The sequence below is a fragment of the Phyllobates terribilis genome, unplaced genomic scaffold, assembly GCF_046119375.1.
Source record: "Phyllobates terribilis strain yellow unplaced genomic scaffold, ASM4611937v1 Scaffold_25__1_contigs__length_18738178, whole genome shotgun sequence".
Lineage (NCBI taxonomy): Eukaryota > Metazoa > Chordata > Amphibia > Anura > Dendrobatidae > Phyllobates > Phyllobates terribilis.
In genome coordinates this window covers 2,088,686-2,105,240 of record NW_027362785.1, presented here as the reverse complement: position 1 = coordinate 2,105,240, position 16,555 = coordinate 2,088,686, and the positions used below count along the sequence as shown (strand labels likewise).

The 16,555-nt window shown below is 34.7% G+C and overlaps 1 protein-coding gene across 2 annotated transcripts in view; it reads right to left on the bottom strand.

The window, feature by feature from the left end:
* The window catches only part of DNAH9 (dynein axonemal heavy chain 9), a 430,601-nt gene that overhangs the window by 240,564 nt on the left and 173,482 nt on the right, over positions 1 to 16,555 (bottom strand). For both annotated transcript variants that reach the window (XM_073660252.1, XM_073660251.1), the window contains 2 exons: positions 2,486 to 2,651; positions 2,200 to 2,302 (listed from right to left, as the gene is read on the bottom strand). In XM_073660252.1, the coding sequence (XP_073516353.1) occupies positions 2,200 to 2,302; positions 2,486 to 2,651 (269 nt within the window). The remainder of the gene's footprint in view (positions 1 to 2,199; positions 2,303 to 2,485; positions 2,652 to 16,555) is intronic.

Below are 16,555 nucleotides of genomic sequence, written 5' to 3'. Positions count from 1 at the left end.
TCTGGTTCTGGGGTCCTGTCCCCTTCCTGTGCTGTCAGTATGTGTATAGGGTCTGGTTCTGGGGTCCTGTCCTCTTCCTGTGCTGTCAGTATGTGTATAGGAGTCTGGTTCTGGGGTCCCATCCTCTTCCTGTGCTGTCAGTATGTGTGTAGTGGTCTGGTTCTGGGGTCCCGTCCCCTTCCTGTGCTGTCAGTATGTGTATAGGGGTCTGGTTCTGGGGTCCTGTCCTCTTCCTGTGCTGTCAGTATGTGTATAGGGGTCTGGTTCTGGGGTCCTGTCCTCTTCCTGTGCTGTCATTATGTGTATAGGGGTCTGGTTCTGGGGTCCCGTCCCCTTCCTGTGCGGTCAGTATGTGTATTGGGGTCTAGTTCTGGGGTCCCATCCCCTTCCTGTGCAGTCAGTATGTGTATAGGGGTCTAGTTCTGGGGTCCCATCCTCTTCCTGTGCTGTCAGTATGTGTATAGGGGTCTAATTCTGAGGTCCCGTCCTCTTCCTGCGCGGTCAGTATGTGTATAGGGGTCTGGTTCTGGGGTCCTCTTCCTGTGCAGTCAGTATGTGTATAGGGGGCTGGTTCTGGGGTCCCGTCCCCTTCCTGTGCGGTCAGTATGTGTATAGGGGTCTGGTTCTGGGGTCCCGTCCCCTTCCTGTGCTGTCAGTATGTGTATAGTGGTCTGGTTCTGGGGTCCTGTCCCCTTCCTGTGCAGTCAGTATGTGTATAGTGGTCTGGTTCTGGGGTCCTGTCCCCTTCCTGTGCGGTCAGTATGTGTATAGGGGTCTGGTTCTGGGGTCCCATCCCCTTCCTGTGCGGTCAGTATGTGTATAGGGGTCTGGTTTTGGGATCCCGTCCTCTTCCTGTGCGGTCAGTATGTGTATAGGGGTCTGGTTCTGGGGTCCCGTCCTCTTCCTGTGCTGTCAGTATGTGTATAGTGGTCTGGTTCTGGGGTCCTGTCCCCTTCCTGTGCGGTCAGTATGTGTATAGGGGTCTGGTTTTGGGATCCCGTCCTCTTCCTGTGCGGTCAATCTGTGTATAGGGGTCTGGTTCTGGGGTCCTGTCCCCTTCCTGTGCTGTCAGTCTGTGTATAGGGGTCTGGTTCTGGGGTCCCATCCCCTTCCTGTGCTGTCAGTCTGTGTATAGGGGTCTGGTTCTGGGGTCCTGTCCTCTTCCTGTGCTGTCAGTATGTGTATAGGGGTCTGGTTCTGGGGTCCTGTCCTCTTCCTGTGCGGTCAGTATGTGTATAGGGGTCTGGTTCTGGGGTCCTGTCCCCTTCCTGTGCGGTCAGTATGTGTATAGTGGTCTGGTTCTGGGGTCCTGTCCTCTTCCTGTGCGGTCAGTATGTGTATAGTGGTCTGGTTCTGGGGTCCCGTCCCCTTCCTTTGCGGTCAGTATGTGTATAGGGGTCTGGTTCTGGGGTCCTGTCCTCTTCCTGTGCTGTCAGTATGTGTATAGGGGTCTGGTTCTGGGGTCCTGTCCTCTTCCTGTGCGGTCAGTATGTGTATAGTGGTCTGGTTTTGGGGTCCTGTCCTCTTCCAGGTGCTGTCAGTATGTGTATAGGGGTCTGGTTCTGGGGTCCTGTCCTCTTCCTGTGCTGTCAGTATGTGTATAGGGGTCTGGTTTTGGGATCCCGTCCTCTTCCTGTGCGGTCAGTCTGTGTATAGGGGTCTGGATCTGGGGTCCCGTCCCCTTCCTGTGCGGTCAGTCTGTGTATAGGGGTCTGGTTCTGGGGTCCCGTCCCCTTCCTTTGCGGTCAGTATGTGTATAGGGGTCTGGTTCTGGCGTCCCGTCCTCTTCCTGTGCGGTCAGTATGTGTATAGGGGTCTGGTTCTGGGGTCCCATCCCCTTCCTGTGCGGTCAGTATGTGTATAGGGGTCTGGTTCTGGGGTCCTGTCCTCTTCCTGTGCTGTCAGTATGTGTATAGGGGTCTGGTTCTGGGGTCCCGTCCCCTTCCTTTGCGGTCAGTATGTGTATAGGGGTCTGGTTCTGGCGTCCCGTCCCCTTCCTGTGCTGTCATTATGTGTATAGGGGTCAGGTTCTGGGGTCCTGTCCCCTTCCTGTGCTGTCAGTATGTGTATAGGGGTCTGGTTCTGGGGTCCCGTCCCCTTCCTTTGCGGTCAGTATGTGTATAGGGGTCTGGTTCTGGGGTCCCGTCCTCTTCCTGTGCGGTCAGTATGTGTATAGGGGTCTGGTTCGGGGGTCCTGACCTGCAGCCGGGGGTTGATGGTGAAGCTGCCGGAGGTGGGGTTCATGCAGGACACGTACTGGACATTCATTATCTCCTTAATGGTCAGCTTGGTCCGGTCGTACCTGCAACGAAAGCCAAAAGTTTCAGCTCAGATAACGATCAACATTACCATCTACTGGCACAACCGCAGAGGGTTTGCTACAGTGTATCAGTGCAGGGATGTGCGGTATTGCATGTGGAGTCCAGAACCCCTGCCCGCACTAATACACTGTAACACCCCATCAGCTGTGAAGTCATCTGATTACCAGTGGCCGTAGTCCATGTGCTGCCGGATCAGCGTGTGCGGCTGCACCGTCCCGTACGTGTCCACCTCCGGCATGTTCATATCATCGATAAAGTAGATCAGCTTCTTGGTTCCCGGAGGACCATAGTTCCGACCAGATTTCTTCTCCAGAGGCTTCTCCAGGATCGCTGAGGACAGAGACGTAAGGAGAGACCTCAGAGGAGCGGAAACAGAGACCGTCCGGTGTATGAGAATCCTCGAACCCCGGAGGAAAACAGTGCGGAGTGTGACCAGTGTGCGGGTGACGTGTGTGACAGTACTTATATATGGTACAAAGGGGCAGTATTATAGTAGTTATATTCCTGTACATAGGAGCAGTATTATAGTAGTTATATTCTTGTAAATAGGGGGCAGTATTATAGTAGTTATATTCTTGTACATAGGAGCAGTATTATAGTAGTTATATTCTTGTACATAGGAGCAGTATTATAGTAGTTATATTCTTGTATATAGGAGCAGTATTATAGTAGTTATATTCCTGTACATAGGGAGCAGTATTATAGTAGTTATATTCTTGTATATAGGAGCAGTATTATAGTAGTTATATTCTTGTACATAGGAGCAGTATTATAGTAGTTATATTCTTGTACATAGGGAGCAGTATTATAGTAGTTATATTCTTGTACATAGGAGCAGTGTTATAGTAGTTATATTCTTGTACATAGGAACAGTATTATAGTAGTTATATTCTTGTACATAGGAGCAGTATTATAGTAGTTATATTCTTGTACATAGGGGGCAGTATTATAGTAGTTATATTCTTGTACATAGGGGTAGTATTATAGTAGTTATATTCTTGTACATAGGGGACAGTATTATAGTAGTTATATTCTTGTACATAGGGGGCAGTATTATAGTAGTTATATTCTTGTACATAGGGGTAGTATTATAGTAGTTATATTCTTGTACATAGGGGGCAGTATTATAGTAGTTATATTCTTGTACATAGGAGCAGTATTATAGTAGTTATATTCCTGTACACAGGGAGCAGTATTATAGTAGTTATATTCTTGTACATAGGAGCAGTATTATAGTAGTTATATTCTTGTACATAGGAGCAGTATTATAGTAGTTATATTCCTGTACATAGGAGCAGTATTATAGTAGTTATATTCTTGTACATAGGAGCAGTATTATAGTAGTTATATTCTTGTACATAGGGGGCAGTATTATAGTAGTTATATTCTTGTTCATAGGAGCAGTATTATAGTAGTTATATTCTTGTACATAGGGGGCAGTATTATAGTAGTTATATTCTTGTACATAGGGACAGTATTATAGTAGTTATATTCTTGTACAAAGGAGCAGTATTATAGTAGTTATATTCCTGTACATAGGAGCAGTATTATAGTAGTTATATTCTTGTACATAGGAGCAGTATTATAGTAGTTATATTCTTGTACATAGGGGGCAGTATTATAGTAGTTATATTCTTGTACATAGGGGGCAGTATTATAGTAGTTATATTCTTGTACATAGGGGGCAGTATTATAGTAGTTATATTCTTGTACATAGGGACAGTATTATAGTAGTTATATTCTTGTACATAGGAGCAGTATTATAGTAGTTATATTCCTGTACATAGGAGCAGTATTATAGTAGTTATATTCTTGTACATAGGGGGCAGTATTATAGTAGTTATATTCTTGTACATAGGGGGCAGTATTATAGTAGTTATATTCTTGTACATAGGGGGCAGTATTATAGTAGTTATATTCTTGTATATAGGGGCAGTATTATAGTAGTTATATTCTTGTACATAGGAGCAGTATTATAGTAGTTATATTCTTGTACATAGGGGGCAGTATTATAGTAGTTATATTCTTGTACATAGGAGCAGTATTATAGTAGTTATATTCTTGTATATAGGAGCAGTATTATAGTAGTTATATTACTGTACATAGGAGCAGTATTATAGTAGTTATATTCTTGTACATAGGAGCAGTATTATAGTAGTTATATTCTTGTACATAGGGGGCAGTATTATAGTAGTTATATTCTTGTACATAGGAGCAGTATTATAGTAGTTATATTCTTGTACATAGGAACAGTATTATAGTAGTTATATTCTTGTACATAGGAGCAGTATTATAGTAGTTATATTCCTGTACATAGGAGCAGTATTATAGTAGTTATATTCTTGTACATAGGGAACAGTATTATAGTAGTTATATTCTTGTACATAGGGGGCAGTATTATAGTAGTTATATTCTTGTACATAGGGGGCAGTATTATAGTAGTTATATTCTTGTACATAGGGGGCAGTATTATAGTAGTTATATTCTTGTACATAGGGGGCAGTATTATAGTAGTTATATTCTTGTACATAGGGAACAGTATTATAGTAGTTATATTCTTGTACATAGGGAGCAGTATTATAGTAGTTATATTCTTGTACATAGGAGCAGTATTATAGTATATTCTTATACATAGGGGACAGTATTATAGTAGTTATATTCTTGTACATAGGGGCAGTATTATAGTAGTTATATTCTTGTACATAGGGGGCAGTATTATAGTAGTTATATTCTTGTACATAAGGAACAGTATTATAGTAGTTATATTCTTGTACATAGGGAGCAGTATTATAGTAGTTATATTCTTGTACATAGGAGCAGTATTATAGTAGTTATATTCTTGTACATAGGGGACAGTATTATAGTAGTTATATTCTTGTACATAGGGGCAGTATTATAGTAGTTATATTCTTGTACATAGGGGGCAGTATTATAGTAGTTATATTCTTGTACATAGGGGGCAGTATTATAGTAGTTATATTCTTGTACATAGGGGGCAGTATTATAGTAGTTATATTCCTGTACATAGGAGCAGTATTATAGTAGTTATATTCTTGTACATAGGAGCAGTATTATAGTAGTTATATTCTTGTACATAGGGGGCAGTATTATAGTAGTTATATTCTTGTACATAGGGGGCAGTATTATAGTAGTTATATTCTTGTACATAGGGGGCAGTATTATAGTAGTTATATTCCTGTACATAGGAGCAGTATTATAGTAGTTATATTCTTGTACATAGGAGCAGTATTATAGTAGTTATATTCTTGTACATAGGAGCAGTATTATAGTAGTTATATTCTTGTACATAGGGACAGTATTATAGTAGTTATATTCTTGTACATAGGAGCAGTATTATAGTAGTTATATTCCTGTACATAGGAGCAGTATTATAGTAGTTATATTCTTGTACATAGGAGCAGTATTATAGTAGTTATATTTTTGTACATAGGGGGCAGTATTATAGTAGTTATATTCTTGTACATAGGGGGCAGTATTATAGTAGTTATATTCTTGTATATAGGGGCAGTATTATAGTAGTTATATTCTTGTACATAGGAGCAGTATTATAGTAGTTATATTCTTGTACATAGGGGGCAGTATTATAGTAGTTATATTCTTGTACATAGGAGCAGTATTATAGTAGTTATATTCTTGTATATAGGAGCAGTATTATAGTAGTTATATTCTTCTACATAGGGGCAGTATTATAGTAGTTATATTCTTGTACATAGGGGGCAGTATTATAGTAGTTATATTCTTGTACATAGGGGTAGTATTATAGTAGTTATATTCTTGTACATAGGGGACAGTATTATAGTAGTTATATTCTTGTACATAGGGGGCAGTATTATAGTAGTTATATTCTTGTACATAGGGGTAGTATTATAGTAGTTATATTCTTGTACATAGGGGGCAGTATTATAGTAGTTATATTCTTGTACATAGGAGCAGTATTATAGTAGTTATATTCCTGTACACAGGGAGCAGTATTATAGTAGTTATATTCTTGTACATAGGAGCAGTATTATAGTAGTTATATTCTTGTACATAGGAGCAGTATTATAGTAGTTATATTCCTGTACATAGGAGCAGTATTATAGTAGTTATATTCTTGTACATAGGAGCAGTATTATAGTAGTTATATTCTTGTACATAGGGGGCAGTATTATAGTAGTTATATTCTTGTTCATAGGAGCAGTATTATAGTAGTTATATTCTTGTACATAGGGGGCAGTATTATAGTAGTTATATTCTTGTACATAGGGACAGTATTATAGTAGTTATATTCTTGTACAAAGGAGCAGTATTATAGTAGTTATATTCCTGTACATAGGAGCAGTATTATAGTAGTTATATTCTTGTACATAGGAGCAGTATTATAGTAGTTATATTCTTGTACATAGGGGGCAGTATTATAGTAGTTATATTCTTGTACATAGGGGGCAGTATTATAGTAGTTATATTCTTGTACATAGGGGGCAGTATTATAGTAGTTATATTCTTGTACATAGGGACAGTATTATAGTAGTTATATTCTTGTACATAGGAGCAGTATTATAGTAGTTATATTCCTGTACATAGGAGCAGTATTATAGTAGTTATATTCTTGTACATAGGGGGCAGTATTATAGTAGTTATATTCTTGTACATAGGGGGCAGTATTATAGTAGTTATATTCTTGTACATAGGGGGCAGTATTATAGTAGTTATATTCTTGTATATAGGGGCAGTATTATAGTAGTTATATTCTTGTACATAGGAGCAGTATTATAGTAGTTATATTCTTGTACATAGGGGGCAGTATTATAGTAGTTATATTCTTGTACATAGGAGCAGTATTATAGTAGTTATATTCTTGTATATAGGAGCAGTATTATAGTAGTTATATTACTGTACATAGGAGCAGTATTATAGTAGTTATATTCTTGTACATAGGAGCAGTATTATAGTAGTTATATTCTTGTACATAGGGGGCAGTATTATAGTAGTTATATTCTTGTACATAGGAGCAGTATTATAGTAGTTATATTCTTGTACATAGGAACAGTATTATAGTAGTTATATTCTTGTACATAGGAGCAGTATTATAGTAGTTATATTCCTGTACATAGGAGCAGTATTATAGTAGTTATATTCTTGTACATAGGGAACAGTATTATAGTAGTTATATTCTTGTACATAGGGGGCAGTATTATAGTAGTTATATTCTTGTACATAGGGGGCAGTATTATAGTAGTTATATTCTTGTACATAGGGGGCAGTATTATAGTAGTTATATTCTTGTACATAGGGGGCAGTATTATAGTAGTTATATTCTTGTACATAGGGAACAGTATTATAGTAGTTATATTCTTGTACATAGGGAGCAGTATTATAGTAGTTATATTCTTGTACATAGGAGCAGTATTATAGTAGTTATATTCTTATACATAGGGGACAGTATTATAGTAGTTATATTCTTGTACATAGGGGCAGTATTATAGTAGTTATATTCTTGTACATAGGGGGCAGTATTATAGTAGTTATATTCTTGTACATAAGGAACAGTATTATAGTAGTTATATTCTTGTACATAGGGAGCAGTATTATAGTAGTTATATTCTTGTACATAGGAGCAGTATTATAGTAGTTATATTTTTGTACATAGGGGACAGTATTATAGTAGTTATATTCTTGTACATAGGGGCAGTATTATAGTAGTTATATTCTTGTACATAGGGGGCAGTATTATAGTAGTTATATTCTTGTACATAGGGGGCAGTATTATAGTAGTTATATTCTTGTACATAGGGGGCAGTATTATAGTAGTTATATTCCTGTACATAGGAGCAGTATTATAGTAGTTATATTCTTGTACATAGGAGCAGTATTATAGTAGTTATATTCTTGTACATAGGGGGCAGTATTATAGTAGTTATATTCTTGTACATAGGGGGCAGTATTATAGTAGTTATATTCTTGTACATAGGGGGCAGTATTATAGTAGTTATATTCCTGTACATAGGAGCAGTATTATAGTAGTTATATTCTTGTACATAGGAGCAGTATTATAGTAGTTATATTCTTGTACATAGGGACAGTATTATAGTAGTTATATTCTTGTACATAGGAGCAGTATTATAGTAGTTATATTCCTGTACATAGGAGCAGTATTATAGTAGTTATATTCTTGTACATAGGAGCAGTATTATAGTAGTTATATTTTTGTACATAGGGGGCAGTATTATAGTAGTTATATTCTTGTACATAGGGGGCAGTATTATAGTAGTTATATTCTTGTATATAGGGGCAGTATTATAGTAGTTATATTCTTGTACATAGGAGCAGTATTATAGTAGTTATATTCTTGTACATAGGGGGCAGTATTATAGTAGTTATATTCTTGTACATAGGAGCAGTATTATAGTAGTTATATTCTTGTATATAGGAGCAGTATTATAGTAGTTATATTCTTCTACATAGGGGCAGTATTATAGTAGTTATATTCTTGTACATAGGGGACAGTATTATAGTAGTTATATTCTTGTACATAGGGGCAGTATTATAGTAGTTATATTCTTGTACATAGGGGGCAGTATTATAGTAGTTATATTCTTGTACATAGGGGCAGTATTATAGTAGTTATATTCTTGTACATAGGGGGCAGTATTATAGTAGTTATATTCCTGTACATAGGAGCAGTATTATATTAGTTATATTCTTGTACATAGTGGCAGTATTATAGTAGTTATATTCTTGTACATAGGGGGCAGTATTATAGTAGTTATATTCTTGTACATAGGAGCAGTATTATAGTAGTTATATTCTTGTACATAGGGGGCAGTATTATAGTAGTTATATTCTTGTACATAGGGAGCAGTATTATAGTGGTTATATTCTTGTACATAGGAACAGTATTATAGTAGTTATATTCTTGTACATAGGGGCAGTATTATAGTAGTTATATTCTTGTACATAGGGGCAGTATTATAGTAGTTATATTCTTGTACATAGGGGCAGTAATATAGTAGTTATATTCTTGTACATAGGAGCAGTATTATAGTAGTTATATTCTTGTATATAGGGGCAGTATTATAGTAGTTATATTCTTGTACATAGGGGGCAGTATTATAGTAGTTATATTCTTGTATATAGGGGGCAGTATTATAGTAGTTATATTCTTGTACATAGGAGCAGTATTATAGTAGTTATATTCTTGTACATAGGGGGCAGTATTATAGTAGTTATATTCCTGTACATAGGAGCAGTATTATAGTAGTTATATTCTTGTATATAGGGGCAGTATTATAGTAGTTATATTCTTGTACATAGGGGGCAGTATTATAGTAGTTATCTTCTTGTACATAGGAGCAGTATTATAGTAGTTATATTCTTGAATATAGGGGCAGTATTATAGTAGTTATATTCTTGTACATAGGGGGCAGTATTATAGTAGTTATATTCTTGTACATAGGAGCAGTATTATAGTAGTTATATTCTTATACATAGGAGCAGTATTATAGTAGTTATATTCTTGTACATAGGAGCATTATTATAGTAGTTATATTCTTGTACATAGGGGCAGTATTATAGTAGTTATATTCTTGTACTTAGGGAGCAGTATTATAGTAGTTATATTCTTGTACATAGGGGGCAGTATTATAGTAGTTATATTCTTGTACATAGGGGGCAGTATTATAGTAGTTATATTCTTGTACATAGGGGCAGTATTATAGTAGTTATATTCTTGTACATAGGGGGCAGTATTATAGTAGTTATATTCTTGTACATAGGGGCAGTATTATAGTAGTTATATTCTTGTACATAGGGGGCAGTATTACAGTAGTTATATTCTTGTACATAGGAGCAGTATTATAGTAGTTATATTCTTGTACATAGGAGCAGTATTATAGTAGTTATATTCTTGTACATAGGGGGCAGTATTATAGTAGTTATATTCTTTTACATAGGGGCAGTATTATAGTAGTTATATTCTTGTACATAGGGGGCAGTATTATAGTAGTTATATTCTTGTACATAGGAGCAGTATTATAGTAGTTATATTCTTGTACATAGGGAGCAGTATTATAGTAGTTATATTCTTGTACATAGGAGCAGTATTATAGTAGTTATATTCTTGTACATAGGAGCAGTATTATAGTAGTTATATTCTTGTACATAGCAGTATTATAGTAGTTATATTCTTGTACATAGGGGCAGTATTATAGTAGTTATATTCTTGTACTTAGGGAGCAGTATTATAGTAGTTATATTCTTGTACATAGGGGGCAGTATTATAGTAGTTATATTCTTGTACATAGGGGGCAGTATTATAGTAGTTATATTCTTGTACATAGGGGCAGTATTATAGTAGTTATATTCTTGTACATAGGGGGCAGTATTATAGTAGTTATATTCTTGTACATAGGGGCAGTATTATAGTAGTTATATTCTTGTACATAGGGGGCAGTATTATAGTAGTTATATTCTTGTACATAGGAGCAGTATTATAGTAGTTATATTCTTGTACATAGGAGCAGTATTATAGTAGTTATATTCTTGTACATAGGGGCAGTATTATAGTAGTTATATTCTTGTACATAGGGGGCAGTATTATAGTAGTTATATTCTTGTACATAGGGGCAGTATTATAGTAGTTATATTCTTGCACATAGGGGGCAGTATTATAGTAGTTATATTCTTGTACATAGGAGCAGTATTATAATAGTTATATTCTTGTACATAGGGAGCAGTATTATAGTAGTTATATTCTTGTACATAGGAGCAGTATTATAGTAGTTATATTCTTGTACATAGGGGTAGTATTATAGTAGTTATATTCTTGTACATAGGGAGCAGTATTATAGTAGTTATATTCTTGTACATAGGAGCAGTATTATAGTAGTTATATTCTTGTACATAGGAGCAGTATTATAGTAGTTATATTCTTGTACATAGGAGCAGTATTATAGTAGTTATATTCTTGTACATAGGGGTAGTATTATAGTAGTTATATTCTTGTACATAGGGGGCAGTATTATAGTAGTTATATTCTTGTACATAGGAGCAGTATTATAGTAGTTATATTCTTGTACATAGGGGTAGTATTATAGTAGTTATATTCTTGTACATAGGGGGCAGTATTATAGTAGTTATATTCTTGTACATAGGAGCAGTATTATAGTAGTTATATTCTTGTACATAGGGAGCAGTATTATAGTAGTTATATTCTTGTACATAGAAGCAGTATTATAGTAGTTATATTCTTGTACATAGGAGCAGTATTATAGTAGTTATATTCTTGTACATAGGAGCAGTATTATAGTAGTTATATTCTTGTACATAGGGAGCAGTATTATAGTAGTTATATTCTTGTACATAGGGGCAGTATTATAGTAGTTATATTCTTGTACATAGGGGCAGTATTATAGCAGTTATATTCTTGTAGATAGGAGCAGTATTATAGTAGTTATATTCTTGTACATAGGGGGCAGTATTATAGTAGTTATATTCTTCTACATATGGGCAGTATTATAGCAGTTATATTCTTGTACATAGGAGCAGTATTATAGTAGTTATATTTTTGTACATAGGGAGCAGTATTATAGTAGTTATATTGTTGTACATAGGGGCAGTATTATAGTAGTTATATTCTTGTACATAGGGGGCAGTATTTTAGTAGTTATATTCTTGTACATAGGGGCAGTATTATAGTAGTTATATTCTTGTACATATGGGCAGTATTATAGCAGTTATATTCTTGTACATAGGAGCAGTATCATAGTAGTTATATTTTTGTACATAGGGAGCAGTATTATAGTAGTTATATTCTTGTACATAGGGGCAGTATTATAGCAGTTATATTCTTGTACATAGGAGCAGTATTATAGTAGTTATATTCTTGTACATAGGAGCAGTATTATAGTAGTTATATTCTTGTGTATAGGAGCAGTATTATAGTAGTTATATTCTTGTACATAGGGGGCAGTATTATAGTAGTTATATTCTTGTATATAGGGGCAGTATTATAGTAGTTATATTGTTGTACATAGGGGGCAGTATTATAGTAGTTATATTCTTGTACATAGGGGGCAGTATTATAGTAGTTATATTCTTGTACATAGGGGGCAGTATTTTAGTAGTTATATTCTTGTACATAGGAGCAGTATTATAGTAATTATATTCTTGTACATAGGAGCAGTATTATAGTAGTTATATTCTTGTACATAGGGGGCAGTATTATAGTAGTTATATTCTTGTACATAGCGGGCAGTATTATAGTAGTTATATTCTTGTACATAGGAGCAGTATTATAGTAGTTATATTCTTGTACATAGGGGGCAGTATTTTAGTAGTTATATTCTTGTACATAGGAGCAGTATTATAGTAGTTATATTCTTGTACATAGGAGCAGTATTATAGTAGTTATATTCTTGTACATAGGAGCAGTATTATAGTAGTTATATTCTTGTACATAGGAGCAGTATTATAGTAGTTATATTCTTGTACATAGGAGCAGTATTATAGTAGTTATATTCTTGTACATAGGGAGCAGTATTATAGTAGTTATATTCTTGTACATAGGGAGCAGTATTATAGTAGTTATATTCTTGTATATAGGGGCAGTATTATAGTAGTTATATTCTTGTACATAGGAACAGTATTATAGTAGTTATATTCTTGTACATAGGGGGCAGTACTATAGTAGTTATATTCTTGTACATATGGGCAGTATTATAGCAGTTATATTGTTGTACATAGGAGCAGTATTATAGTAGTTATATTCTTGTACATATGGGCAGTATTATAGTACTTATATTCTTGTACATAGGGGCAGTATTATAGTAGTTATATTCTTGTACATAGGAGCAGTATTATAGTAGTTATATTCTTGTACATAGGAGCAGTATTATAGTAGTTATATTCTTGTACATAGGGGGCAGTATTATAGTAGTTATATTCTTGTACATAGGAGCAGTATTATAGTAGTTATATTCTTGTACATAGGAGCAGTATTATAGTAGTTATATTCTTGTACATAGGAGCAGTATTATAGTAGTTATATTCTTGTACATAGGAGCAGAGTTATAGTAGTTATATTCTTGTACATAGGAACAGTATTATAGTAGTTATATTCTTGTACATAGGAGCAGTATTATAGTAGTTATATTCTTGTACATAGGGGGCAGTATTATAGTAGTTATATTCTTGTACATAGGGGTAGTATTATAGTAGTTATATTCTTGTACATAGGGGACAGTATTATAGTAGTTATATTCTTGTACAAAGGGGGCAGTATTATAGTAGTTATATTCTTGTACATAGGGGTAGTATTATAGTAGTTATATTCTTGTACATAGGGGGCAGTATTATAGTAGTTATATTCTTGTACATAGGAGCAGTATTATAGTAGTTATATTCCTGTACATAGGGAGCAGTATTATAGTAGTTATATTCTTGTATATAGGAGCAGTATTATAGTAGTTATATTCTTGTACATAGGAGCAGTATTATAGTAGTTATATTCCTGTACATAGGAGCAGTATTATAGTAGTTATATTCTTGTACATAGGGGGCAGTATTATAGTAGTTATATTCTTGTTCATAGGAGCAGTATTATAGTAGTTATATTCTTGTACATAGGAGCAGTATTATAGTAGTTATATTCTTGTACATAGGGGGCAGTATTATAGTAGTTATATTCTTGTTCATAGGAGCAGTATTATAGTAGTTATATTCTTGTACATAGGGGGCAGTATTATAGTAGTTATATTCTTGTACATAGGGACAGTATTATAGTAGTTATATTCTTGTACAAAGGAGCAGTATTATAGTAGTTATATTCCTGTACATAGGAGCAGTATTATAGTAGTTATATTCTTGTACATAGGAGCAGTATTATAGTAGTTATATTCTTGTACATAGGGGGCAGTATTATAGTAGTTATATTCTTGTACATAGGGGGCAGTATTATAGTAGTTATATTCTTGTACATAGGGGGCAGTATTATAGTAGTTATATTCTTGTACATAGGGACAGTATTATAGTAGTTATATTCTTGTACATAGGAGCAGTATTATAGTAGTTATATTCCTGTACATAGGAGCAGTATTATAGTAGTTATATTCTTGTACATAGGGGGCAGTATTATAGTAGTTATATTCTTGTACATAGGGGGCAGTATTATAGTAGTTATATTCTTGTACATAGGGGGCAGTATTATAGTAGTTATATTCTTGTATATAGGGGCAGTATTATAGTAGTTATATTCTTGTACATAGGAGCAGTATTATAGTAGTTATATTCTTGTACATAGGGGGCAGTATTATAGTAGTTATATTCTTGTACATATGAGCAGTATTATAGTAGTTATATTCTTGTATATAGGAGCAGTATTATAGTAGTTATATTACTGTACATAGGAGCAGTATTATAGTAGTTATATTCTTGTACATAGGAGCAGTATTATAGTAGTTATATTCTTGTACATAGGGGGCAGTATTATAGTAGTTATATTCTTGTACATAGGAGCAGTATTATAGTAGTTATATTCTTGTACATAGGAACAGTATTATAGTAGTTATATTCTTGTACATAGGAGCAGTATTATAGTAGTTATATTCCTGTACATAGGAGCAGTATTATAGTAGTTATATTCTTGTACATAGGGGGCAGTATTATAGTAGTTATATTCTTGTACATAGGGGGCAGTATTATAGTAGTTATATTCTTGTACATAGGGGGCAGTATTATAGTAGTTATATTCTTGTACATAGGGGGAAGTATTATAGTAGTTATATTCTTGTACATAGGGGGCAGTATTATAGTAGTTATATTCTTGTACATAGGGAACAGTATTATAGTAGTTATATTCTTGTACATAGGGAGCAGTATTATAGTAGTTATATTCTTGTACATAGGAGCAGTATTATAGTAGTTATATTCTTGTACATAGGGGACAGTATTATAGTAGTTATATTCTTGTACATAGGGGCAGTATTATAGTAGTTATATTCTTGTACATAGGGGGCAGTATTATAGTAGTTATATTCTTGTACATAAGGAACAGTATTATAGTAGTTATATTCTTGTACATAGGGAGCAGTATTATAGTAGTTATATTCTTGTACATAGGAGCAGTATTATAGTAGTTATATTCTTGTACATAGGGGACAGTATTATAGTAGTTATATTCTTGTACATAGGGGCAGTATTATAGTAGTTATATTCTTGTACTTAGGGGGCAGTATTATAGTAGTTATATTATTGTACAATGGTGGGCAGTATTATAGTAGTTATATTCTTGTACATAGGGGGCAGTATTATAGTAGTTATATTCCTGTACATAGGAGCAGTATTATAGTAGTTATATTCTTGTACATAGGAGCAGTATTATAGTAGTTATATTCTTGTACATAGGAGCAGTATTATAGTAGTTATATTCTTGTACATAGGGACAGTATTATAGTAGTTATATTCTTGTACATAGGAGCAGTATTATAGTAGTTATATTCCTGTACATAGGAGCAGTATTATAGTAGTTATATTCTTGTACATAGGAGCAGTATAATAGTAGTTATATTCTTGTACATAGGGGGCAGTATTATAGTAGTTATATTTTTGTACATAGGGGGCAGTATTATAGTAGTTATATTCTTTACATAGGGGGCAGTATTATAGTAGTTATATTCTTGTATATAGGGGCAGTATTATAGTAGTTATATTCTTGTACATAGGAGCAGTATTATAGTAGTTATATTCTTGTACATAGGGGGCAGTATTATAGTAGTTATATTCTTGTACATAGGAGCAGTATTATAGTAATTATATTCTTGTATATAGGAGCAGTATTATAGTAGTTATATTCTTCTACATAGGGGCAGTATTATAGTAGTTATATTCTTGTACATAGGGGACAGTATTATAGTAGTTATATTCTTGTACATAGGGGCAGTATTATAGTAGTTATATTCTTGTACATAGGGGGCAGTATTATAGTAGTTATATTCTTGTACATAGGGGCAGTATTATAGTAGTTATATTCTTGTACATAGGGGGCAGTATTATAGTAGTTATATTCCTGTACATAGGAGCAGTATTATATTAGTTATATTCTTGTACATAGTGGCAGTATTATAGTAGTTATATTCTTGTGCATAGGGGGCAGTATTATAGTAGTTATATTCTTGTGCATAGGGGGCAGTATTATAGTAGTTATATTCTTGTATATAGGGGGCAGTATTATAGTAGTT